General features: G+C 36.6%; 2 protein-coding genes and 4 non-coding genes across 6 annotated transcripts; 5 read left to right on the top strand and 1 right to left on the bottom strand.

Annotated features, from left to right (window-relative positions):
• Positions 1-7,841: 7,841 nt before the first annotated feature.
• dhx33 (DEAH (Asp-Glu-Ala-His) box polypeptide 33) lies at positions 7,842-20,347 on the bottom strand. The gene is made up of 12 exons (XM_048186797.1): positions 19,997-20,347; positions 17,954-18,114; positions 17,554-17,781; positions 17,177-17,347; positions 14,458-14,643; positions 14,262-14,373; positions 14,023-14,182; positions 12,007-12,095; positions 11,478-11,605; positions 10,930-11,133; positions 9,045-9,131; positions 7,842-8,565 (listed from the first exon to the last, which is right to left on the bottom strand). The coding sequence occupies exons 1-12, from the start codon at positions 20,202-20,204 to the stop codon at positions 8,257-8,259; spliced, it is 2,043 nt and encodes a 680-aa protein (XP_048042754.1). The 5' UTR covers positions 20,205-20,347; the 3' UTR covers positions 7,842-8,256.
• A 334-nt stretch (positions 20,348-20,681) lies between these two features.
• Positions 20,682-25,860, top strand: rplp0 (ribosomal protein, large, P0). Its single transcript, XM_048186798.1, has 8 exons — positions 20,682-20,808; positions 22,247-22,357; positions 22,579-22,754; positions 23,489-23,576; positions 23,659-23,805; positions 24,702-24,887; positions 25,169-25,309; positions 25,649-25,860. Exons 2-8 carry the CDS (start codon positions 22,304-22,306, stop codon positions 25,805-25,807), a joined length of 951 nt encoding a protein of 316 aa, XP_048042755.1. The 5' UTR covers positions 20,682-20,808; positions 22,247-22,303; the 3' UTR covers positions 25,808-25,860.
• LOC125268030 lies at positions 21,150-21,277 on the top strand. Its single transcript, XR_007184796.1, has one exon. It is a non-coding gene; the product is annotated as a small nucleolar RNA SNORA63 (small nucleolar RNA).
• LOC125268031 lies at positions 22,389-22,516 on the top strand. The gene has a single exon (XR_007184797.1). It is a non-coding gene; the product is annotated as a small nucleolar RNA SNORA63 (small nucleolar RNA).
• LOC125268033 lies at positions 23,282-23,410 on the top strand. Its single transcript, XR_007184798.1, has one exon. It is a non-coding gene; the product is annotated as a small nucleolar RNA SNORA63 (small nucleolar RNA).
• Positions 24,957-25,085, top strand: LOC125268029. Its single transcript, XR_007184795.1, has one exon. It is a non-coding gene; the product is annotated as a small nucleolar RNA SNORA63 (small nucleolar RNA).
• Positions 25,861-27,795: the final 1,935 nt, after the last annotated feature.

The following is a 27,795-nucleotide window of genomic DNA, read 5'->3' as shown; positions in this document are numbered from 1 at the left end:
TTTGCTAGTGATAGACAGCTTAAATCCTGTGTAAGTCTTATTGTGCAAAAGTCTTGACCCCCTCAATGAAAGTTTACTGGACTTTTCATAGTTTTGATAATCCGTTTAACAAAAATCGTAAGACGGATCAGTTAGAAAAGATACAGCAACCAGAGTGAGAACAGTCTGAAGGTCTGGTGGGTCTCTAGGTAGATATGGTTTAAAATTTAGTCTCAGAAGAAGAATAAGAAGCTCAAATAGTAGATCAGTATCTCAGCTTTGTCAAGCCAACATAATGACATGTTGGCATTAAAGTGTTCTTCAGAACACAAATTAATATATTGTTTATTAAATCCGATGGCTCAGTGAGGCCAGCAATGTTACTGCACCTCTCAAGATCCATACAAACATTGAAACAGTTCGTGTGAGTTCAGTTCAGTGATTCTATCTTAATATTATAAAGTGATAAGAATACTTTTTGTGCACCAAAAACAAACAAACAAAAAATAAAAATAACGAATTTTCAACATTATCTATGTGGACCGATTTCAAAACACTGCTTCTGAGCTTTATGAATCTTTTGTATTGAATTAGTGATTCGGATCTCCTATTAAATGGCTAAACTGCTGAAATCACCTGACTTTGGCACTCCGATTCACTGATTCGATTCATAAAGCTCCGAAGCAGTGTTTTGAACTTGGCCCATATAGATATTGTTGTAAGTTTTTTTGGCACACAAAAAGTATTCTTATCGCTTTATAATATTAAGATAGAACCACTGAACTCACATGAACTGTTTTAAATATGTTTTTAGTACCTTTATGGACCTTGTGAGTTTGAATGGCATTGCTGTCTATGGAGGCCTCACTGAGCCATCGGATTTCATCAAAAATATCTTAATTTGTGTTCTGAAGATGAACGAAGGTCTTACGGGTGTAGAACGACATAAGGGTGAGTAATTAAATACATTATTTTCATTTTTGGGTGAACTAACCCTTTAATAATGTTACACCATGTAGTGAAGCAACACTGCCACACTGTGGCTTCTTTCTGCTGCAGCACATGCTTGCAGTTTATATATATTGCACTGCTTTGGTTCTCTAAAAGTTCCCTGTCTTCAACCAAGAATGCAAAACATTTTGTGTTAAAAAACAACGTGGTATTACTATGACGCATGTACAAAAAAACATGGTATTATGATGATGCATGTCCAAAAAACATGGTATTACTATGATGCATTTACAAAAACATGGTATTACTATGATGCATGTCCAAAATCATGGTATTGTATTACTAATTATGACCCTGCAGTCGAATGAATCAATATTATTTTAAGTGAAGAATTGTAAACGTGCATGCAAACGGTTTGGGGAACCATCTTTATGTATCCATATGTATTCTTTTTGTTTTAGGTATAAAATGCAATCGCAAATAAGATTAGAATACTTATTAAAAACAGATGGGTAATGAGAAGTAACAAACAGCAATAGTACTTCTGTGAATAAAAAAAGGAAAATGCGGAAGTGAGCTTTGTTTTTGCATGGATGCATTTGGTGTTAAAAAAAGTGGTATTACTATGATGCATGTACAAAAACATGGTAGTACTATGATGCATGTACAAAAACATGGTAGTACTATGATGCATGTACAAAAACATGGTATTATCATAGTGCATGTCCAAAAACGTGGTATTATCATGGTGCATGTCCAAAAACGTGGTATTATCATGGTGCATGTCCAAAAATGTGGTATTACTATGATGCATGTCCAAAAACATGGTATTACTATGATGCATGTCCAAAAACATGGTATTATCATAGTGCATGTCCAAAAACGTGGTATTATCATGGTGCATGTCCAAAAATGTGGTATTACTATGATGCATGTCCAAAAACATGGTATTACTATGATGCATGTACAAAAACATGGTATTATCATAGTGCATGTCCAAAAACGTGGTATTATCATGGTGCATGTCCAAAAACCTGGTATTATCATGGTGCATGTCCAAAAATGTGGTATTACTATGATGCATGTCCAAAAACATGGTATTACTATGATGCATGTACAAAAACATGGTATTATCATAGTGCATGTCCAAAAACGTGGTATTATCATGGTGCATGTCCAAAAATGTGGTATTACTATGATACATGTACAAAAAACATGGTATTACTATGATCCACGTCCAAAAAACAAGGTATTACGATGATGCATGTCCAAAAACATGGTATTACTATGATGCATGTACAAAAACATGGTATTATCATAGTGCATGTCCAAAAATGTGGTATTACTATGATGCATGTACAAAAACATGGTATTACTATGATGCATGTACAAAAAACATGGTATTATCATAGTGCATGTCCAAAAATGTGGTATTACTATGATGCATGTACAAAAACATGGTATTACTATGATACATATACAAAAAACATGGTATTACTATGATCCACGTCCAAAAAACATGGTATTACGATGATGCATGTCCAAAAACATGGTATTACTATGATGCATATACAAAAACATGGTATTATCATAGTGCATGTCCAAAAATGTGGTATTACTATGATGCATGTCCAAAAACATGGTATTACTATGATCCATGTCCAAAAAACATGGTATTACTATGATGCATGTCCAAAAACATGGTATTACTATGATGCATGTACAAAAAACATGGTATTACGATGATGCATGTCCAAAAACATGGTATTACTATGATGCATGTACAAAAACATGGTATTATCATAGTGCATGTCCAAAAATGTGGTATTACTATGATGCATGTCCAAAAACATGGTATTACTATGATACATGTACAAAAAACATGGTATTACTATGATGCACGTCCAAAAACATGGTATTATCACAGTGCATGTCCAAAAACGTAGTATTACTATGATGCATGTCCAAAAAACATGGTATTACTATAATGCATGGTATTGTATTACTAATTATGACCCTGCAGTCGAATGAATCAATATTATTTTAACTGAAGATTTGTAAATGTGCATGCAAACGGTTTGAGGAACCATCTTTATGTATTCTTTTTGTTTGTTTCAGGTATAAAATGCAATCGCAAATAAGATTAGAACACTTATTAAAAAACAGATGGGTAATGAGAAGTAACAAACAGCAATAGTACTTCTGTGAATAAAAAAGGAAAATGCGGAAGTGAGCTTTGTTTTTGCATGGATGCACGGCTAAAAACGGCCCAGCGTCCAGCCAAGAAATGCAGCCAATCACCGACGAGCTCTAATACCCACGTGACTTTCGCGTTTCAGAAAACTGTGTGACATCAGCTTTGTTTACTCACAGAAGAGAAGCGAAGGGAAGAGCTCGTGCAGCAAGTGTCTATACTCTAACATGGCCGCCGACATCGATAGATTAGTGTCATTTGAAGAAGCGCATTATGATCAATATGACTATTATAACCTGGAGGAATATCCCTGCCATGCTGGAGGGAAAGGCAGAAGTAAGAAGGAGATCGGACTGAACACTAATCGCCATTGTCCAGCTGGGCACGAGAGAAAAATAGCAGGAAAACTGCAAAACAGTGAGATTAAACGCAGGAGAACCAAGAGCTCGTCCTCCTGAGGAACACGGATCGAGGTCAGTATGATCAGATGTGTTTTAATGCACACTTGCTGAGAGACATGTCCAGGCAAGTCTTCCGCCCTCTTTGCGCACCAACTCCCACTTTATGTAACCACCAGGGATCAAATTTTCATAACATGCACCCATATTTTAGGCATATTTTTATTTTTTTGCGAATATTCCTCATGCATTTTTTTTGTGCTTCACAGAATCAGGCCGCACATACTGGAGATGGATGAGTGAAACCGGATCGTGGTCCAAATGTCTGTTCTGCCTTTTTCCCGACCTACTGAATGTTGATCTCATTCAGCTCGAGGCGCGCGCATGCGCATCTGTTCCACATTCTGCTGCTGTCACGTGATACGCTGGTGTCTGCCGCAGCAGTTTTGACATGAATAGCTTGTGTATGTGTTTTGGGTGTTGGGTGTCACGTCTTAAACGTTCACTGACTTTAGAGATAAAATGTCTTCAGCTGAAGGACATTATGTGTTCTTAAAGACACAAGAGAACTTCTGTAACTGAAGAGTTTAAATAAATTTGCACAATTCTCTTATGTGGTGTTGTTTTGTTTATCTTTTGTGCATCTGAATATTCACTTTAAACTTAGCTGAAATTTTTGGGGATTTCCAAAGTTTGAAAGAAAATAAAATGTGTCAAACGTAAATATATATATATAACAAGAAATTCAGGTTTTGTTAATGTAAGCCTCACAACTGTCATTATAACAAAAGAGATATTCCCAAAATCATTTTGTAGGCTATTAAATAATCTAATGCATATTTGTGTGCCTTGTTTGTCTAAATACTTACTGTATGTATCTTATTCACATCTTTATGTGATAATATGGGAAGGTGAACGAATATGATTATCAGATAAAGGTATTTAACTTTTGGCCCTCTAGCGGTTAAAAACAAGATTGCATACATTTTGCGGAATAATATATTTTTGTTGCGCTTAGGCTCTGCAACTAACTTCAGACAAAGAGTAGAACCCAAGAGGCGACACTTTGATATTTTTTGGGTAACAGCCACTAGATGGCGCTCCGGTAGCGCGGCCGCCATTACGGGGTGAAAATACTAACTGGACCATTGAATCCCTCACATCTTACGCACCCAAAATCGGTGAATTTCACTGCCAAATCAGAAGCGCAGTAGAACAGTTTTTTAAAATTAAGTCATCAGTAAATTGTATGGCTCCTACAGTAAATGTTGTGTTGTCTTATATATGTTTTATTACCAGTTGTGGAATCCAACCATTCATCCATCTGAGGTAACGTAGTTAGCCTACTTTGAGTATTTCCATTTTATGCAACTTTACACATTTATTAATAGTAAATTAATAATTAATACATTTAAGATCATCATGTTTGCAGCGAACAATATATTTCAGACCTAGTGGAGTAATAGTAATGAATTGAAATATTGTACGTTTTAATGGATCACGCAACAAACATAATAATCTTATAATACATGATGCATTGCTGTGTCCGTTATTGCATAATTCACACTTTTGGACACTTTTGCTTTAATGGACATTAGACAACACTGCAAAATCAAGCTGTTATACATATTAATTGTCCAACATTCCCAATTTTTCTGATGCATGTCCTTAATTTAATTTCATATGTTGGTATTAATTCAGTGTTTATAAGCCTTTTAAAAGAATTTTAACCCAAACTGACTGGGTTTCTAGAGAGCAAAGGTTTTGTGAAAGAAGTGGAAGACTTAAACACAAAGTGTGTAAAATAAACTGTAAAACAGGATTTGATGATGACTAGAGATAGTATTTATTCTTTGTTGTCATCATTCAGGTTGGATTTCAGCTTTAATGTACGTTTTGTTTTAACAAAGCAGCTGATGTTGCCATAGAAACTAGTGGACTGCGACTCGCTTTCACCCCAGAATGGCGGAAACGCAGGGCTGCTGCTGGGCGCCGGTGCTGCAATGGAACGTTCTATAGAGTGTCGCTTCTTGTTAGTGTATATTCTTTATCTCAGACACGCGTCAACGCAGCCGGAGCAACTTCTCTCTATTTACTGATATGACGAGACTGGCACGGGCGAGTGACGTATGTATGAAATTCCCCGCGAAAACCATCCCGACAGGTCTAAAATATAAATGCTTATAATAGGCTTACCATCGTGAATCAGGGTACAACAAAAACACGTTTTCGAAGAAAAGATCGATGATGTCTTCATTTTTGAAAAAAAAAAAAAAAAAAAGTTACATATTGTACCTTTAATGTGGGGAATCGCCTCACAACTGCAATTTTACTGGAGCTACATCTAATATCACAGAGAAGATCCGTTTAACCTGATATCGACGACTGCACTTTGAGCTCTGTGACTTCTAGGACAGGCATAACTAAAAATAGTTCATTATTTATCTCTACCCATCCAAACCGTGAGACCTGTGACCTATATTTTCAAGTGTTTAAATAACATTCACATGACCATGATCCTGTTTGAAAATCATGACATATATTATTCACTTGCTTTTCTTAGTTGAAATCTTACAATGTATAAACAAAGTGGCAGGGATTTGATAGAGCATGAATTTATCTAATTAAAAATACACACGCGAAAGCATAAACAATTAATTTTTCATTAATCTTCAGAAGAATTCAAGAAAGATGAGATAAAACATTTCTTCTAAATTCCTTTTTTATCAGTAAGATCGTGGAAATCTGTTGCATTCACAAACAAAAGTTGGAAAGTTTTCTCTGCCCATGCTGTTATGGAAAGTCTGAAGAAGAAATCTTGATACTAATACTGAACATGTGCACTGGTACATCATGTGTGTACCATAAAAACCTGAGTGATCACATTTTATCCATCTGATTTCATGCACAGCATACATACATTGTCATATACATCTAAGAATACATATGAGTGTGATATGATTTGCAAAGTGAAGCAATGAAGTAATGTGATATGCTTTAATTCCCTTATATTACAAAGTGGCATGCATTACATTAATATGGGTAATATACTGTAAATCGAATGTTTCTAGATCTGAATTCTATTTGATCCAGAACTGGATCTAAAATTGGCACTGGAACATAGAACAGCAACATTCTGCATTTATAGAACAAAACTGAACTATTTCAGGTTTTATGTTAATTCTAATATTAATTGATTTTTGCATTCAGTTCTAGCTAAACAAAATATCAGCACACACACACACACACACATATATATATATATATATATATATATATATATATATATATATATATATATATATATATATATATATATATATATATACACACACACACACACACACACACACACATCATTTTATTATATATTTAAATGATAAAGTACTATTACATTTTTTTGCTTTACAATAATCAGAATCTGGAGGTAAATTGTTTAGCTGTCATGAAAATGTCACAATATGACAATTCATAATGATCCTTTTTTTTAACAGTGTCACTGAGCTGCTATTATAATTTTTATTAATATTTTGAATATTTGTTTGAATTTTTATTAGTGCTGTCAAATGATTAGTCGTGATTAATTGCATCCAAAATAAAGGTTGTTTACATAATATATGCGTGTGTACTGTGTCATTTATATTATACTTATATATAAAATATTTATATATAATAAATTTTTGTTAAATATATACATGCATGTGTGTGTATTCATATATACATAAATATACACAGTACACACACATATTATGTAAACAAACTTTTATTTTGGATGCAATTAATCGCAATCAATCATTTGACAGCACTAATTGTTATGTTTTCTGGTTTCACTTTAATTTTAGTTAAAGTTTTAGTAATTTTGTTTTGTTTTTTTGTCATTTTTATGTTTCTTTTTTAAATATGACTATAGATTTTAATTAATTTTTATTTCAGTTTTAGTACTAAATGTAAACAAGGTAAACTAAATGAAAATGGGAAATGTTGAAATAAAATAAGTTTAAGTTTTTTTATTTGAATTTAGTTAATACTAATTTTATTACAATTAACATTTTTTTATGGTTTTAGTTTTAATTAACTATAATAACGCAGCCTAAAATTAGCTTAATTTTCTTTTTGCAAAATAAAATTCTCACTTCTGAATTTTAAGGTGAAATATGGACATTACAATGCTGATCGTCAATCGATCTCCAGCTTCACTCCCAAATATGTGTTTTTCTTTCTTTCTTTCTTTAAACCTTTAAATGAATATTTACTGATCTAAATTCAAGTTGTGTGACCATGACTAATGCATGGACTCAAACAAAAGACACATGCAAACATTCCAGATGAAGCAAACCTGAATTTTTAAACAATCAGAGCGCTTCAGCAGTTTGTAAAAGGAGCTGTACAAACAGGCGTGACATCTTTAGATTTAGAGCAAGTATAAAGGACTCATTCACTTCTAGAAAAATTTCGGTTAACAAAGCACTCAGTTACTCGAACTCTTTGGCAAAACTACCTAAAGTGTTGCATATCAGCATAGCAGTTCAAAAAGTACTGAGTTGGCGTGTATTAACGAAATGCATATTGTGAAAAAACGCTTACTACCATGCAGTCTTCAGGAACAATGAACTGGGCTGCGTTTTCCAGAGGCATCGTGAGCTAATTTGGTCGTGGAGAACATTGGTGGCAATGGTCTTCTGGGCTCACGATGCTTTTGGGAAAATGTTTGGTGAAGCTGCAGCATTTCGAGCGTTAACTCTTTGTTGCGCGCAGCTTGCGGCGGAAATACTCCGGCGCGACTTCATGCAGCCAGTCAGCATCTATCAGGCACAGATCCCTCATGTAGCAGCGCGTCGTGTGCAGGAGCTCGTTGAAGACCACGTAGGCCGGTTTGGCCTGGAACAGGACGGAGGAGGGATGGATGGACACAGTCTGATGGGTGTCCAGAGCCACGTAGCTGCCGTCCAGCTGCAGTTCTGCAGCGCTCATGAACAAACCGTGAGCCAGACAGCGCCGGACGTTCACCAGGTCAGACAGAGACGAATCCAGCTTCATGTTCATCTGAAGAAAGATAAGATCACGGGGACACAAATCCATCAGTTTGTACAAACGAACAAATGTCAGATTTACTCTCGTGCACTTCAAATCGAAGTCTAATAGACAAGTGAAGTGTTAGGATTGCACTTTAAATGCAAATGAGCTGCTGCTCCCGCCCCCTTTCCAGAAGAGGGCGGAGCTTTAACAGCTCAACAACAGCAAAGCTGGAGAATCTCACGCAGCCAAAATGAGGATTGTCAGTAACGGTGTTCAGCCTTACATTGTTCAAACCGGAGTCGACACTGATGGAGAGACTCAGGAAGAAGTTACAACTTTTAGAATGAAACTGGACGTTTCTGAACGACAATGTCTCAAAGTTTTACTCTGGTAAATGTATTTGCCCATGTGATGCCGCGATATGAGACTTGCAGGATGTTTTAATGGTACAAAGGCCTCTTATATGACAAAAGAACAAGGAAATATTGATTTCTCATATCTCTAACCTTGATGCAGATGTCTCTCAGCTGCGCACGAACCTCCAACACCAGCCCCATGTTCCTGCTGTTCACAAAGTTCTCTCGACACCATTCCTGTTGTAAAGCATGAAAATAAACACAACATAAAGATATTTCCTGAAGCGGAGATAGAGCAGCAAATGCAATGCATTTCATTAAGAAACTCATTTTTTCAAGAATTAAAGTGTATATAAATGTATGAACGTGATAATTTTTGTAAATTTAGCTATTATTATTATTATTATTATTATGTCTTGAGTTTGTAAGATTACATTGATCTTAAAGGATTAGTTCACTTTCAAATAAAATTTGCTGATAATTTACTCACCTCCATGTCATCCAAGATGTTCATGTCTTTCTTTCTTCAGTCGAAAAGAAATGAAGGTTTTTAAGGAAAACATTTCAGGATTTTTCTCCATATAGTGGACTTCACTGGGGTTCAACAGGTTGAAGGTCCAAATGTCAGTTTCAGTGCAGCTTCAAAGAGCTCTACATGATCCCAGACGAGGAATAAAGGCCTGTACACACCGGGACGAATATCGCACGCGTTTATCGCCAGCGTTTTTCGAGACGTTTTTTGTGTTCACACCCAAGCGATTTTCACTGCCGATGTGCAGAGTGAATGTGCAAATTCACTCCCGGACAGTATGTGGCGCTTGTGCTTTAACGGTAGTGTAAATAAACATATTTATATTAATAAAGTTAAAGAAGATAAAAATGCAGATATTAAATGGCATATATGAGAGATGGTAGTCAGAAACAGTAGTGCAAATAAACATTTATGAAATAGACATTTTCAACTATATTTCTTGAATGTAAAAGAAAAAAAAAAAAAACAGTAAAAATACAGAAATAATACACATCTATTGGTGTGGCCAACAACTGGCAGAGCACCCATAGCGTGTGTCTCAATCAGCTCCCTAGTTCACTAGTCAGGGCACTGATCAGGGAGTCGGCCACATTCATATATATTCATATCACATTCGTATACTGATACATGACCTAGGAAGCTAGGGAGCTGTTTGAGACGCAGGGATAGTTTGTAGGGGTCTTCCTCGTCTACTTACTTTCTCTTCGTCGTCTTGTGTGCTCGGCAAGACTGTTTTGCGCTTGAGCGCCACCAAGTCGTGTTTTACTGTAACTTCAGCAGCTCCAGACATGTGAACAAAAGCACCACTCTCATTGGTCGGCCAGTTTTTAATGCGGCGCGTCAAACAAAAAAAACGAACCCGAGGAGTTTTTTTAAAAATGACGCTTTTATGCCTCGCGTTTTTCGCGTCGTGTGCACGCTCACATTGGCGCCCTTTGTTTAGTCACGAGGCGTTAAACGTCCCGGTGTGAACAGGCCTTAAGAGTCTTATCTAGAGAAACCATCGGCCATTTTCTAAAAAAAAAATTACATACTTTTTAACCACAAATCTTGCACTGCTCTGACCTTTCCAACATGATTATGTAATGCGTGGAGCATCACAGAGCAGTGAAAGATGAGCATTTGTGGTTAAAAAGTATATTATTTTTTTTTTTTTTAGAATATGGCCGATGGTTTCTCTAGATAAGACTCTTATTCCTCATCTGGGATCATGTAGAGCTCTTTGAAACTGCACTGAAATTTGGACCTTCAACCCGTTTAACCCCAGTGAAGTCCACTATATGGAGAAAAATCCTGAAATGTTTTCCTTAAAAACCTTCATTTCTTTTCGACTGAAGAAAGAAAGACATGAACATCTTGGATGACATGGGGGTGAGGAAATTATCAGGACATTTTAATTCTGAAGTGAACTAATCCTTTAATGCATTGCATTTCTTTCTAACAAATGAGGAACATAAGCGATGGATTCATCTGTACTTGCATCACCAGCTTTCATTTCTGTACCTTGTTACCGCTGACTTTCTTATAGGCCCTGTAGATGTTGAGGAGCGTCATGTGGTCGCCCTCACTGGAGATGAACTTCTTGCGGGCGGCGAGGACGTCGTCTCTGCGAGCGGGAGGGTTGTAGAGGACAGAGTCGACGGAGAGGAGCGAGATGATGGTCAGAACCTCCTCAGAGCAGCAGAACTCAGGGGAGATCAGGAGAGTCTACGGACACGGAGAACACGCTTAGACTAAAACTACAACCATAGAGAAGAGTTTTTTTGTTACTTGAAATGCATTTTTTTTTTTGTCTGTAAACATGTTTGTACATTCTAAAGTTTTTTAGTTTTTTAAACATTTGGCCAAAGGAGTCAGGTATTTCCAGCTTCTTTTTACTTCTAAGCGAAGAAGAATCACATACAGTCTCTTGTGTGTTACGTGTGTCACTGGCTGCAGTTCTCTTAACGGCCACCGGTGTCACTAATAACAAGAGTTTCTGAATTCTACATACAGCCCCTTTCAAGTGATAATAACAATAATAAAAGACAAAAACACAAAATGTTTCTTACTTTAGAGAAGCGAGGCTCTAGAGGGAAACAGGCCATTTTCTTGCCCAGGGGCGTTAGAGACACCTGGTCATCTTTTCTGTCGACGGCCCCAAGGATACTGAGCTGCTCCACGGCCGTCCGCATCGACTCTGCTCACATGATGCATGGGAAACATTATCTTTAACATGCAAAACTGCATATGAAAGCTGATCGTATCGTTGAAGCAACTATTGAAAAATAATTGTTCATTGTGATTATCATCATTGTTAATGAGCATAACTATTAATTATTGAAAATTTGCATCCTTTTTTGTGTTTTTGTCACTGTTTTATAAAAGCAACAACCTGGTGAAGGTCATTGTGAGTAAAAAAAAAAAAAAATTCAAATGGATTTTTTTGATTTTTTTTCTTTTTTATCTAATTTTGATACATTTTTCAGAAAACAAGACTTAACATCTGAAGTAATTTTGGCTGTCAAGTAAATGCATCTTGATTTAAGAATGTTTATATATCCTTTTTGCAGTGTATGTTATAATGATAGCGTGTCAGACCTGGTGATGGTTTAGACATGTAGTCAAAGTTGAGAACATCAGGAACTCCCAGAGCGAGCAGCTGCAGGATGACACTGGCCAGATTACACCTACAGAGTCATTAAAATCATTGATGAACAGAGAGAATACAGAAAAGGACAGCTTTATAGAACTTGTTTTAGTGTGCATCCAAGGGGCCGTTCACACTGGACACGTGCCTGCATTCAAACGCAGATGCACTAGAAAGTAACTGAATGCAGGCGTCTCTACACACATTTTACAAGATGAGCTGGTTTTCATTTGACATCATCTTAAGACAGTTTTGTTTTTTTAAAAGAAAATAAATCTTTTTTGTAAATAGTATCTTTAAGAAAATAAGCATTTTTAAAGAAAATAAGTATTGATTTGAAAGAAAAAAGTATAATTTTTACAAAAATAATTGTTTGTTTTTGTTTGCTTGTTTTTTTTAAGAATCATATAAGAAAATAAGCATCTTTTTTTAAAGAAAACAAGTATCTTTAAAAAAAAAGTATGTATAGCTTATTTTAGGTATTTTAGGAATATTTGTATAATTAAAAAAAACATGAAACAATTATACTTATTGTTAGAAAATAAATATCATTTAAAAATAATGAATATAAATTTATATTTATAAGTAAGTGTATTATTTTTTAGGAAAAATATCATTTAAGAAAATAAGAAAACATAAATTTTTTAAAAAAAGTATTATTTTTAAGGAAAATAAGTGTAATTCTAAAAAAATAAGTGTCATTTTTTAAAAAATAAATAAGAACAGATTTATTTTTTTTTTTTTTAGAAAAATAAGTATCACTTAAGAAAAAAAAATATTTAAAAAAGTAAGTAGTATTTTTTAGGAAAATAAGTTTCATTTAAGAAAATTAGTATTTGTTTTTACAAAAATAATTATACCTTTCTAAGAAAATTTGAATAATTAAAGAAAAGCATAATGTTTAGAAAATAAGTATAATTTAAGAAAATAAGCATCATTTCATTTTTTAAAAATAAGTATTTTTTTTTTAGGAAAATAAGTATCATCTTAGAAAATAAGTATCATTTTAAAATGTATAAATATATATTTAGTGTAGTATTTTTTAGAGGAAAAAAGTATCATTTAAGAAAATAAGCATCTATTTTAAAGAAAATAAGTATAATTCTTCTAAAAATTAAGTGTCATTTTTAAAAAATAAATAAGTACAGATTTGTTTTAGAAAAATAAGTATCATTTAAGAAAGTATCATTATAATAAATAAGAGTAATATTTTTAGTTTCATTTAAGAAAAACATTTTTTAAAGAAAATAAGTATAATAAAAAAAAAAAAATAAAAAAAAATAAATAAATATATATATATATCATATAAGAAAATAAGCATCTTATATATATATATATATATATATATATATATATATATATATATATATATATATATATATATATATATATATATATATATATATATATTGTAAAAATTGTATAATTAAAGAAAAGAGCATCTTTTTTAGAAAATAAGCATAATTTAAGAAAATAAGCATTTCATTTAAAAAAAAAAAGTATAGATTTTTTTGAAAAAAATAAATATAGTTTAAGAATATAAATATCAAAAAAAAAAAATAATATATATAAATAAATATTTATAAATGAGTGTAGTATTTTTAGGAAAAATAAATATCATTTAAAAAAATATATCTTTTTAAAGAAAATAAATATAATTTTTCTAAAAAAATTTTATCTTTTTTTAAAAGAAAATATGTATTATTTTTAAAGAAAAAAAAGTATAGATTTTTTAGAAAAATAAGTATAATTTAAGAAAACAAGCATTGTTGATTCTGACAGTCAAGATGATGAAAAACAGGGAAATTCAACACAGTAGCCAAAGGCTTCAACCTATGTACCATGGTACAGAAATAAGCAGATGAAAAGCAACAACATGTTCTGTGTGAACAGCAAGAAATATTGTCACATATTGTCTTTTATATCACCACAACACATTTCCAGCTGTAAGAATGTGATGACAGTACCTCTGTATCTCGGGTACGGTCATGTTGGCGAGATTGTCAAACTCCTCTTCAGTGTAGAGACGGTAACACAGACCCGCGTCTTCTCTCCCGGCTCGACCGGCCCGCTGCCACGCCTGGGCTTTAGACACCCGCTGCACCGCCAACACCTCCAGACCGCTCTCTGATTCACACAAACACACATCAGCATCACTCCTGAACACACAAACCAGCAGGACTGCCTTGGCCTTCCAGAGTCTCACCTGGATTGTAGCGTTTGGCTTTCACCATCCCCGTGTCAATGACGTATTTGATGCCGGAGATGGTGATGGATGTTTCCGCGATGTTTGTGGAGAGAATCACTTTCCTGGATCCCTGTAACGCACAGAAGGGAGTGTGAGTGAAAGTGCACGTTCAGCATCACATGTGTGGTCATGTGGTGTCCATTACTGTCGTGACCTTGGGCGCGGGATGAAAGACCCTGAGCTGTTGGGTGGGCGGCAGCGAGGCGTACAGGGGGACGACCGTCATCGGTGCGCAGGTCTCAGGCAGGTGCTTCGATATGTCTCGACAGGTGCGCGCCAGCGCTTCAATCTCCTCCTGCCCCGTCATAAACACCAGGATATCATGGGATGGAGGAGCTTCCTTTAGGAAAACGAGAATAGATTTTTAAAGGAAATAAGTAGCATGTTTTAAGAAAATGAACATATTTGTTAAAGAAAATTTTAAAGAAAAAGTATCATTTTTAAAAGACATAAATATTAGGGGTGTAACGATACGCTCAGGTCACGATACGATACGTATCTCGATACGGAGTTCACGATACGATACGTATCACGATATTTTGAACAAAATGAAACTGAAATTCAAACAAGATTTATTAAAAAAACATGAACAAATTTCAATAATTTTCCTTGTTGTACATACAAGATCACATTTCAATAAAATAAATAAATATAAAATTTTAATAAAAACCTTCTGTATTCAAATTAACAGTTGAATAGGGCTGTCTGTCACTGAAAAAAAATGTTAAATTTAACATGAACTTAGAATTATGAATAGGGGCCGTTCACATGTCGCGTCTAAAAACGCGTTGAAGGCGCGGCCGCACCGCTTCTCCTTTCCAAAGCGCTTGCGCTCCCGTGGCGTCGGTCGTTGCTATGCAACCATGAACTGAGCTCTCCAAGAGGATCAGGATGTTTCTGCAAAGGATAAATGATTTCTAGCCCTTGCATTAGTTTTACGACGAGATATATTGATGGAGATAAGATATAAAAACTACCATGAACAGCTATGATCAGCTGTTCGGCTGAGCTTTTGATGTTTTGTTACGGAAAGGCCATAGCTGATCGGTTGATTCTTGTCACACGACCTGCGGTGCGCTTGCGGCATTCTGAGAAGTTGAGAATTGCATGCGCGTCGCGACCGCGTTGATCCCATTATGAGCGCGCCTGCCGCGCGGCTACATTTGAAAATAATAACTGACTTGCACGCGGAAAAGACGCAATATGTGAACGGCCCCACAGAACTTCTTAAAGCAAAGCATCGCAAGCGTCTTTTGCTTTTCTGTGAGCACAGCTGGTGCTGTGCACTGCGGTGAAAGAAAGCCACGACTTTTCTCACGCGACCATGCAAGAGACTGACATGAGAAACGTTTAAACCTGCTTGCAAGATTCAATGTGTGCCCGAAACACTTACTGAACTAGAGAGCTGATTGAGACACACCATCTACGATAAATCGTTACACCCCTAATACTTATAGTAATTTAAAAATGTGGTAGCATTGGATCTGGACAGGAAGGATAACTCTGGGAGTTGGAAGGGGTGTGTCGCGATTCTGCCTTCTCACATCGCGATACAGGTTCGTGGACCTGCGTATCGCGATTTCGGTTTCATATCGCATATCGTTACAGCCCTAATAAATATTGTTTATTTTTTAAGAAATAAGTATAATTTCTTAAGAAAATAAATTGCTTTCTCATTATTTAAAAAGAAAATAAAAATAATTTCTTAAAGAAAATAAGTATAATTTTAAATAGGTATAATTAATATAATTTTTTAAAGAAAAAATAGAAAATAAGATTAAATTTTAAGAAAATAAGTATATTTTTTAAAAAGACATAAATAGTTTTATTTGTAAAGAAATAAGTATAGTTTTCTTAAGAAAATTTGTTTATCATTATTAAAAATAAAATAATTATTTTTTAAAGGTAAAATAAATGTTTTATCATTTTGTAAAGAAAAATATGTATTTGTTTAAAGAAAATAAGTATAATTTTTTACTATTTAAGTAGCTTTTTTAAAGAAAATAAGTAGCATGTTTTAAGAAAAAAAAAAAAAAATATATATATATATATATATTTTTTTTTTTTTTTTTAAAGAAATAAGTATAATTGTTTTGTCATTATTTAAAAAGAAAATAAGGATTATGTGATAAAGAAAATAAGTATATTTTTTAATGGAAATAATTGTTTTATCATTTTTTTAAAAAGAAGTAGTATAATGTTTTAAAGACAATTAAAGAATTTTTTTTTTAAGAAACAAGAATAGTTTTCTTTAGAAAATTAATATCGTTTCATCATTTTTAAAAAAAAATAAGTATAATTTTTTAAAAAAAAGTCTTTTTAAATTAATTTTTTTTTATCATTTAAGTGTCTTTTTTAAAGAAAATAAGTACAAGTAATGTTTTTAGAATAAGTATAATTTTAAGAAAAAAAATTTTATAATATTTTTTTATTCTTAATATTTTTAGAAAATAAATGCAGTTGTTTTATTTTCTAAAGAAAATAAATATGTTTTAAGGAAATTAAGTGTCATTTCTTAACAAAAATAAGAAAATATATTTAAAAAAAAAAAAGTATTGTTGTATTATTTTTTAAAGAAAACAAGCACCATATATAAAGAAAATAAATATCCTTTTTCACTTCAAATTAAAAACAGAAATCCAGAACTGTATTTCACTCACTAACCATTTGAAGAAGCTAAAAAACCTGCTGTGAACGCAAGAAGTTCAGTGAAAAGAAGATGAGAGACAAACACTCATTGGCCTCTTCTAAATCAAAGACTCGACGTGATCAGGTGTCATTTGGCCTTCTGAAACTGGAATCTGTGTGTGTGTGTGTGTGTGTGTGTGTGTGTGTGTGTGTGTGTGTGTGTGTGTGTGAGAGAGAGGACTGACCTGGTGAATCTGAAATATGGAGACCAGCGCTGCCTGCAGATAATCGGACTGAGGCTGTTTGGTGTAGTAGATCTGAATGGGATGCTGTCGGCCCTCCAGATACAGAACGGGTGATTTATTGAAGTACTGAGAGAACAGATCCACGTCCATGGTGGCAGACATCACAAAAACCTGCAGATGAACAGCATGAGAATCAACACACAACCTGACAGAGTTTCAACCGCAGAAAGATGTCAATAAAACAGCTGGTGAACAACGTCTCTTAAAGGAGCAGTAAGCTATTTCTAAGAAACACTGTTGATATTTGAAACCACCAAAACAAACACGCCCCACCCAAAAGGACATGCCCCTAACTTAATAGCTCCGCCCCCTCGTACCTTCAGAGGTATTTTGTTCTGTTCGGTGCGTTTGCGCTGGGCGGCCTTCACCACGCCGAACAGGACGTCAGTGTGTACGGTGCGCTCGTGAGCCTCGTCCAGGATCACCACCGTGTAGCGCAGCAGTAACGGATCCCCGATAGCCTCTCGCAGCAACATCCCGTCGGTCATGAACTTCAGCTTGGTCTCCGGCGACGTGACGTCTTCGAAGCGCACCGTGTAGCCCACCTGAGGAACAACCGTAACGAAGAGCAGACAGTCAGACAGAATCAAACAGCAGCTCTAAAAAGACAAGAGTGTCATTATTTGATAATATATCGTTTAATGACAATCATACTCAATTTGGATGATGCAAACAGAGAATGTGGACTTTAATTTCATCTTTAATTGAAAAACACACCAGTTTTCCCAGCTGCACTTTCTTTTCCTCGGCCACTCTTCCCGCCAGCGATACGGCAGCCACCCGGCGTGGCTGAGTGATTGCGATGATGCCCTGCCGCCCGATGCCCGCCTCGTACAGGTACTGCGGTATCTGTGTGGTTTTACCTGAGCCCGTCTCACCTGCAACAGGAAAGTGTTTGTGTACTTCTGTGCTGGATTAAAACGTGTGAAAATGATGGTCCAAATATATATGGTATTACCATGGTACATGTCCAAACTTTCTTAGAATTACCAAGGTATTACCATGGTACATATACAAAAAGCATGGTATGGTAATGTCCAAAATGCATGGTATTACCATGGTATGTGTAGAAATTACCATGTTACGTGTCCAAAATGCATGATATTACCATGGTATGTGTAGAAATGACCATGTTACGTGTACAAAATGCATGGTATTACCATGGCACGTGTACAAATGACCATGGTAAGTGACCAAAATGCATGGTATTACCATGGTACGTGTCCAAAATGCATGAAATTACCATGTTACGTGTCCAAAATGCATGGTATTACCATGGCACGTGTACAAATGACATTGTAGGTGACCAAAATGCATGGTATTACCATGGTACGTGTCCAAAATGCATGAAATTACCATGTTACGTGTCCAAAATGCATGGTATTACCATGGTACGTGTACAAATTTCCATGTAAGTGACCAAAATGCATGATATTACCATGGTACGTGTCCAAAATGCATGGTATTACCATGGTACCTTTCCAAAATGCATGGTATTACCATGGTACGTGTACAAATTACCATGGTAAGTGACCAAAATGCATGATATTACCATGGTACGTGTCCAAAATGCATGGTATTACCATGGTACCTTTCCAAAATGCATGGTATTACCATGGTACCTGTCCAAAATGCATGATATTACCATGGTATGTGTCCAAAATGCATGGTATTACCATGGTACGTGTACAAATTACCATGGTAAGTGACCAAAATGCATGGTATTACCATGGTACGGGTCCTAAATGCATGGTATTACCATGGTACGTGTACAAATTACCATGGTAAGTGACCAAAATGCATGGTATTACCATGGTACGGGTCCAAAATGCATGGTATTACCATGGTACGTGTACAAATTACCATGGTAAGTGACCAAAATGCATGGTATTTCCATGGTATGTGTAGAAATTACCATGTTACGTGTCCAAAATGCATGATATTACCATGATACGTGCATGGTATTACCATGGTATGTGTTCAAAATGCATGGTATTTCCATGGTACGTGTACAAATTACCATGTAACTGACCAAAATGCATGGTATTACCATGGTACGTGTAGAAATTACCATGGTAAGTGACCAAAATGCATGGTATTACCATGGTACGTGTACAAATTACCATGTAAGTGACCAAAATGCATGGTATTACCATGGTAAGTGACCAAAATGCATGGTATTACCATGGTACGTGTACAAATGACCATGGTAAGTAACCAAAATGCATGGTATTACCATGGTACGTGTACAAATTACCATGGTACGTGTACAAATTACCATGGTAAGTGACCAAAATGCATGGTATTACCGTGGTACGTGTACAAATTACCATGGTACGTGTCCAAAATGCATGGTATTACCATGGTACGTGTACAAATTACCATGGTAAGTGACCAAAATGCATGGTATTACCATGGTAAGTGTCCAAAATGCATGGTATTACCATGGTACGTGTACAAATTACCATGGTAAGTGACCAAAATGCATGGTATTACCATGGTACGTGTCCAAAATGCATGGTATTACCATGGTAAGTGTACAAATTACCATGGTAAGTGACCAAAATGCATGGTATTACCGTGGTACGTGTCCAAAATGCATGGTATTACTATGGTACATGTCCAAGAAGTAGTGTATTGTCACAATACATGTAAAACATATAGCATTACCACGGTGCACTTCCAAAAACAAGGTATTACCGTGTTCTACTTTGTTGTAAATTCTGTCAGCTCAGATAACAGACATATATAACGTCTTACCGATGAACACAGCATTGTGCAGCTGTCGGAGTTGGTTGATCACCTGTGTCCTGCTCTGGTAGATGGGCAGTTGTTTCCGCTGCGCGTCCACGCTGACGGGCGCGTGTCCCGCTCTGGGCAGCAGCATGCCGGGCTTCTTATCCAGGCGGAAGAAGGGAGAGCCCGGCTTAAATCTCTTCGCCGGAGGAGGGTCGGGGTCGTGGGGCATGATCCGCAGGAGACGCGCAGCACCGTGAATCCGTCTCACTCACCGAAAAGAGCTGAACTCGTTCATAAAGAAAGACGGACAGCAAAGGAGTCTCGCGCTGCAGTTGTTTACATCATCCGCTCGCTCATGTGGCTCACAGACTGCTGGCGCGCACAGATGACGTCACTTCGCATGCGGCGCTAATAATTTATTTTTATTTTTATTTACTTTTTGTTTGGTTGATGTTGTATTTTATATGTTTGTATCGTTACTCTTTACCTCTGACATTGTTTTTTGTTTCTGTTTTGAAATTGTTGTTCACGCATTTTAAAAAAAGAAGCAATACCAGGCTAATTAAATGAAAGGGGAGGAAAGGGAAAATCTGAGAAATATTTTTTTTATATGTTTTAAATAATTTGACTTTATGTCGAATCATTTTCTTTAATCTCCAGTGGAAAGCGGCTTTGGAAAACGCCCATCACTACTACAGAGTGATAGACATGTGTATTGACCAATCAGCGCACAGATACGCTCTCCCGCGCCATTCTGATTGGATGTTCTACTGGTACTAATATTGTGCCGCTTCCTACAGCGTTCTCTTTCTTTCACGCGTCCCTACCGTGAGGTAAGGTATAGTGCGGCCTTGTGCTGCTTTTCTAATTTTTAAACGATACACCTGATCGTTCGAGCTTGTAAATATATCATAAATGTATTAAGAATCACGAGGAGATATAATTCTTATGCGATATGTGTATAATAATAGTTGTTTTAGGAAAGAGTTAGCTTTAGCCTGTTAGCTTAGGCCTTTGCGCCATGTGAGATGAGAAGTGAAACGTGTTTATACTTGATTTTCTCGCTATTTTCTTATTTTGATTATAGAGGTGGATTATACGTTTATATATATGTATTTATAGGTGTGTGTGTATATATGTAAATGTGCATATTATATTAGTACACATTAATCTACAGCAGGTCATCTACAGATCAGCTGTGTCAGTGCTGATTGGTCGTTCCCCCTGCTGAAATAAAACTGTTTCCTACTATCCCTGTGTGTTTGCATCCCACAGCTCACAGGGACGCTTGGTCTCAGACATTATTTAGCAAATTAAGGCCAATAGATCAAATAATAGTGCTTTAGTTGTCATGAAAATGTTTTCATGTTCCTAAAATGTTTCCAAATAGTGTATTTTGGCTTTGAGATTCAACCAGCTGCATTTTAGCTCTTAAAGGATTAGTTTATTTTCAAATAAAACTTTCCTGATAATTTACTCGCCCCCATGTCATCCAAGATGTTCATGTCTTTCTTTTGTCAGTCAAAAAGAAATGAAGGTTTTTGATGAAAACATTCCAGGATTATTCTCCTTATAGTGGACTTCAATGGACTCCAAACGGTTGAAGGTCAAAATTACAGTTTCAGTGCAGCTTCAAAGGGCTTTAAATGATACCAGACGAGGAATAAGTCTTATTTAGTGAAACAGTCATTTTCGAAAAAAAAATACAACTCTATATACTTTATAAACACCAATGATCAGCTTGCACGTGCTTCTGCTTTCCGTATTCTTCAAAAAGCTTACGCTGTATGTCCTACACATTACGGAAAAAACGCGGCGCCGGTTCCGTTTTTTTCCGTAAGTTGAATAGGGAAGCCGTAGGACATACAGCGTAAGCTTTTTGAAGAATACAGAAAGCAGACGCACCTGCAAGGTGATAATTTGTTTATAAATCATATACAGTTGTATTTTTTTTGAAAATGACAGATCGTTTCACTAGATAAGACCCTTATTCCTCGTCTGGTATCGTTTAAAGCCCTTTGAAGCTGCACTGAAACTGTAATTTTGACCTTCAACCGTTTGGAGTCCAGTGAAGTCCACTATATGGAGAATAATCCTGGAATTTTTTTTCATCAAAAACCTTAGTTATTTTCGACTGGAGAAAGAAAGACATAAACATCTTGGATGACATGGGGCTGAGTAAATTATCAGGAATAAGGATTTGTCCACTTTCAAATAAAGTGTTATAACAAAGCAAGACTCCTCACACGATTTCCTGTGTCTGTTTCACAGATTTTTCAACCTTGTCTTTAAACCGGCTGTTCACCGATCCTTGGAAGCACTGCAAAGATGCCCAGGGAAGACAGGGCCACGTGGAAGTCCAACTATTTTCTGAAGATCATCGTAAGTTCTCAGCGCTTTATGGCGTGAGGTACAGCAGGTCATCTACAGATCAGCTGTGTCAGTGCTGATTGGTCGTTCCCCCTGCTGAAATTAAACTGTTTCCTACTATCCCTGTGCGTTTGCATCCCACAGCTCACAGGGACGCTTGGTCTCAGACATGTTTTAATCGTGACTCCCGTGAGGTCGAGTCATTTCTGACGTGTCTTTCTCCATGTGTGCAGCAACTGCTGGATGACTTCCCGAAGTGTTTCATCGTGGGCGCAGACAATGTCGGCTCCAAGCAGATGCAGACCATCCGTCTGTCCCTGCGGGGCAAGGCCGTCGTGCTCATGGGCAAAAACACCATGATGCGTAAGGCCATCCGTGGCCACCTGGAGAACAACCCGGCTCTGGAGAGGTGCGTGTCGGTCTGGGCACAAGGATGATCTATGGTAGAAAAATTTGGCTGTTTAAAGTTTAAAGTGGGGCCTCATTTATAAAACTCACATAGGACTGGATTTGACTAAATCCAAAATGAGGAACAAATTTCCTTGCCCATTGAGTCTGAACCATAAGATTTATATAAAGAGATGCATTCAGGAACATTTTTGTGCATACCGACAATTTATAAATCATTCATAGGAACATTTTAGAAATGTTTTGTTATGCTTTTACATTTAGGATCATCTTATGCATGTCTTTATAAATGAGGCAAAATACAAAAAAAGGTGTATACATAATAAGAGACAATAAGAGACTATTAACTAGTAATTCTTTGAAATCTGATCAGTTTTACACATTTGTAGATGTTTTAATAACACCGTATAATTCAAAGTTTCATGATGCAGTGATTCAAAAGCGCATCACTACAATATTGATGTAAATTTTCAAGTTGATTTTTAACATTCAGTCCTTCGAGCAACAGGATTAATACAGTACTGATTAATGCAGGATAAGTTACGGACCGGCTGTTGCAGTGCCTGTTTGTCGTTCCCCCTGCACACATAAACGTGTTTCCTACTATCCCTGTGTGTCTGCATACCACGGCTCACAGGGACGCTTGGTCTCATACATTCTGTATCCGCTGCAGGTATTCTTTGCCATTTTAAAGAATTCCAGGTGAATTTGATTTATTCCCTGTGTTTTTTGCAGGCTGCTTCCCCACATCCGTGGGAACGTGGGCTTCGTCTTCACAAAGGAGGATCTGACTGAGGTCAGGGACCTGCTGCTGGCAAACAAAGTGAGTATCGCTGTTGAGCGACTGAGCAGTCAGGGCTTAAATGCGTGTCTTTTATTGTAACTATGATCATCTCTGATCGTAGGTGCCCGCTGCTGCCCGTGCCGGTGCCATCGCCCCCTGTGAGGTGACCGTTCCGGCGCAGAACACTGGTCTGGGTCCTGAGAAGACCTCCTTCTTCCAGGCTTTGGGAATCACCACCAAGATCTCCAGAGGAACCATTGAAATTTTGGTGAGTACGATTTTTGGTGAAAACAAGATTGTGCAGCATTGTTTTGCAGTGATGCTGTTATAAATCCAACTATACAGTACACACTGTGTAAAATTTCTATTTTGGATGCGATTTAATCATCTTACAGCAATTTTAAAACCTGAAGCGCTTTATTTTTTTTATTTTTTTTTAATTAAGCAATCTGCCGTGTTTTTTTTTTTTTTTTTTTTTTTTTTATTATTTTTTTTTTTTATTAAAAGAATGAACTGAAGTCTGTGCACAAAAGCATTCAAGATTTGACAGTTTAAGAGCCCGTCACATGGAGTCGCATTTAGATGTATACACAAATTTTGTATCGTTTAGGTGTTTCGTCCAGATGTATCCGGCATTTTGGGAGCCTGAAACTGCTTTTTAAAAAAAAAAAAAAAAATTAATAAAAAATTCTAGTCCACTTTTAGTTTCTCTGTGGCAGAATTACAGCACCACATACTGGTCTGGCATGTATACTACATCGTTTTGAGTCAGTTTCAGTGGTTTTGCTTGTATGCAGACTTCTTGAGACGAGGAAAAATAAAGATTGGACAGGGAAAGCTTTGGCTTTGTGTGGATGTAGCCTAAGTTGGAGACTTAATTTTCAGGTCTATGCTCAAATTAAATAAATGGAATATAACTACTGCATCAATAAGATTTAGTACCATTAAAATCCCCTGAAAACACAAAATATTGTACTAAAATATAGTACACTTCATTGAAGGGGAAAAAAAAAGAAATTGGGATTTTGATCGTCACTCGAAGAGCACCAGAGGGTTAAAGAAACATTTTGCTGCACTAGTGTCAATGTGAGAAAGTCCATGTTGATATTTCCAATTTAGATTTTCTTAATACTGCAAATTAACTAACCAACCTGTTTCCTGCAGAGCGATGTTCAACTGATCAAACCTGGAGACAAGGTGGGCGCCAGCGAGGCCACGCTGCTCAACATGCTGAACATCTCGCCCTTCTCTTATGGGCTGATCATCCAGCAGGTGTATGATAACGGCAGCGTCTACAGCCCCGAGGTGCTGGACATCACTGAAGACGCCCTGCATAAGAGGTTCCTGGAGGTTAGTGGAGTTAAACTAGTATTACCAACCCCTTGATGCCACCTCAGGATGATAATTGTATTTGTAAAAATGCAGGATAAGTTACAGACCGGCTGTTGCAGTGCCTGTTTGTCGTTCCCCCTGCACACATAAACGTGTTTCCTACTATACCTGTGCGTCTGCATCCCATGGCTCACAGGGACGCTTGGTCTCAGACATTTTCCCCCCAAGCCCATCCTTCAGGCCTGGGAAGCACTTGACATCTGTCTATAACTTGTCTGTTTTTTTTTTTTCCCTTTCAGGGTGTGAGGAACATCGCCAGTGTGTGTCTGCAGATCGGCTACCCCACCCTCGCCTCCATCCCTCACTCTGTCATCAATGGATACAAGAGGGTCCTCGCTGTCGCTGTGGAAACCGACTACTCCTTCCCCTTGGCTGAGAAGGTAAAACACTGTTCTTTTTGCTGTGTTTTTTTTTTTTTTTTTTTTTTTTTTTCTTCTTTTTTTTCCCCACAAACGTGCTCCTCCCGCAGGTTAGGTTACATGACGGCTGATCCGTGTCGTTCTGTCGATCCATCCTGCACACAGTGACGTGGGTCCATTCGTCCGAGTCTGTCTGCGTCAGGTCTTTTTTTTTCCCGGCAGGCAGGGATGCTTGGGCTGACAAAATCCTAAGAGATATTTTTTTTTTTTTTTTTTTTTTCCCCTCTTCCTTCCTGCCTTCATTGGCACTAAAAGCAATGTCTGAAACGAGTCTGACCTGTAATGTGTCTTTCTCCACAGGTGAAGGCCTTCCTGGCTGATCCCACCGCATTCGCTGTTGCAGCTCCTGCTGCTTCCGCTGCGGTGGAGAAATCCGCAGCTCCCGCTGCCAAAGAGGAGGCGCCCAAGGAGGAATCGGAGGAGTCTGATGAGGACATGGGCTTCGGCCTGTTTGATTAAACTGCTGAATGAACAGTGTCAGTTTAACACCAATAAAACATCTGGAAACATCAGTTGTGACTCTGTGTTTGGATTGGTGTGCACTTTTTGTAGAAACTGTAAAACTTTCTATTCCTTTTAAATAAACTCTTGGCCTTCAAATGCACAGGTAGCTTTATCAATAGGTTCAAGGAATAGTTCACCAAATACACTATAAATATCTAAAATTCTTCATAGTGAGAACATTTCAAGATCTGTTTTGTTTCAGAAAAGTCAAACCATACAATTCCTGGATGCTAATGAAATATTACACAGGATTTTGTGTAAATGTAATGCATGAATTAAACCAATTTTCTGCTAAATGTTGCTATAGGGCAGAATAGCATTACATTTGTCAGTCATGGATAAATGAAACATGAGATTTGTGCAACGGTACTGTACAATATTTAAATGCACAATTTCTAGGTTTGCATATTAAACCGTCTCATGCATTTGAATTAATTGACATTTGCAGTTATATACAAACATTACAACCATATTCATTCTTTTAAAGTCTCCCTGAAGTCAATTTTATCCCATAAAACTCAAGCAAACTTTGCTTGACAAAATTACATATTTTAAAGTTTTTCCTGTGTAAAAAAAAAAAAAAAAGGGTTTAAAATGGCTTGAATGTAACTCTACACCCTTGCCTTATTTAATATACGTGGATCAATAAATATGCAAATTAGCCCTGCCTCAACTTGCTTGTGCAGCTCAGAGATCCACTCGGTCAACTTACTGAGGAAACGCTGGACAATGGAATTGCTCTTTACCACATAAGACACAACAGTAATATGAATAGTTATGTGTTGCTAATGTTACACAAACCATGTTCCTGTTCGTCATGTCAGACAGCTGCCTTCTAACAATCAGTCTCCTTACAAATGCTTTAACCTCGGAACATCAGTGGAGAAAGGTATATAGTTCATAACATCATACCATATTGCTAATTCTATACAATTTTTCATATCAACAGAAAAATATACCAAAATAATCTGGCTTCTCTCGAGACTCCCCTGCTAGTTCTCTGTTAATGATATGCTAAAGCCTGCCGGCATGTAGACGTGATTGGTTACAAGGTAGTTAGTGATGTCACAAACACCAGCAATTTCAAACCACGTTTTTTCACTTCAGATTTAAGGAGAAAATACCCAGCAATGGTGTTGACTGATGAATTTGCACATGGTTTGTCTTAAAGCATATTAAAGGTGCCCTAGAACGTTTTTTTTACAAGATGTAATATAAGTCTAAGGTGTCGCCTGAATGTGTCTGTGAAGTTTCAGCTCAAAATACCCCATAGATGTTTTTTAATTAATTTTTTTAACTGCCTATTTTGGGGCATAATTAAAAATGTGCCAGGCTGCTGCCCCTTTAATTGCTCGCGCTCCCTGCCCCCGAGCTCGCGACTCTATAATACATTGCATAAACAAAGTTCACACAGCTAATATAACCCTCAAAATGGATCTTTGCAAAATGTTCGTCATGCATGCTGCATGCATGCTTCGGATTATGTGAGTATAGTATTTATTTGGATGTTTACATTTGATTCTGAATGAGTTTGATAGTGCTCCGTGGCTAAAGCTAACATTACACACTGTTGGAGAGATTTATAAAGAATGAAGTTTTGTTTATGAATTATACAGACTGCAAGTGTTTAATAATGAATATAACAACGCCTCTTGTCTCCGTGAATACAGTAAGAAACAATGGTAACTTTAACCACATTTAACAGTACATTAGCAACATGCTAACGAAACATTTAGAAAGACAATTTACAAATATCACTAAAAATATCTTGGATCATGTCAGTTCCCTTTCAGTCGGTCACGTTCGACGTACGTCAGTAGTGACCGACGAATTGGGATATCACTAGAGAGCCCCTATCAGCTTCGAGAGAACTAAAACAAGCCAATGAACATTGGCGTGCGATATTTGCATAATGCGCACCGCCCCTAACAGGTGGATATAAA

Source organism: Megalobrama amblycephala, linkage group LG4 (genome assembly GCF_018812025.1).
Source record: "Megalobrama amblycephala isolate DHTTF-2021 linkage group LG4, ASM1881202v1, whole genome shotgun sequence".
NCBI lineage: Eukaryota > Metazoa > Chordata > Actinopteri > Cypriniformes > Xenocyprididae > Megalobrama > Megalobrama amblycephala.
The sequence above is the reverse complement of the archived record's forward strand: the minus strand, read 5'-3'. Positions and strand labels throughout refer to the sequence as shown.

Bases quoted from the DNA above. Each gene is read 5' to 3' on its own strand.
- rplp0 (XM_048186798.1), top strand. From the start codon at position 22,304: ATGCCCAGGGAAGACAGGGCCACGTGGAAGTCCAACTATTTTCTGAAG. The intron at 23,577-23,658 runs GTGAGTATCGCT...CTCTGATCGTAG, and splicing joins ACCTGCTGCTGGCAAACAAA to GTGCCCGCTGCTGCCCGTGC. The intron at 24,888-25,168 runs GTTAGTGGAGTT...TTTCCCTTTCAG, and splicing joins TGCATAAGAGGTTCCTGGAG to GGTGTGAGGAACATCGCCAG.
- dhx33 (XM_048186797.1), bottom strand. From the start codon at position 20,204: ATGCCCCACGACCCCGACCCTCCTCCGGCGAAGAGATTTAAGCCGGGC. The intron at 14,644-17,176 runs GTCAGTCCTCTC...GTTTTCCTAAAG, and splicing joins CCATATTTCAGATTCACCAG to GAAGCTCCTCCATCCCATGA. The intron at 8,566-9,044 runs GTTAGAGATATG...ATCTTTCTTCAG, and splicing joins TGAGAGACATCTGCATCAAG to ATGAACATGAAGCTGGATTC.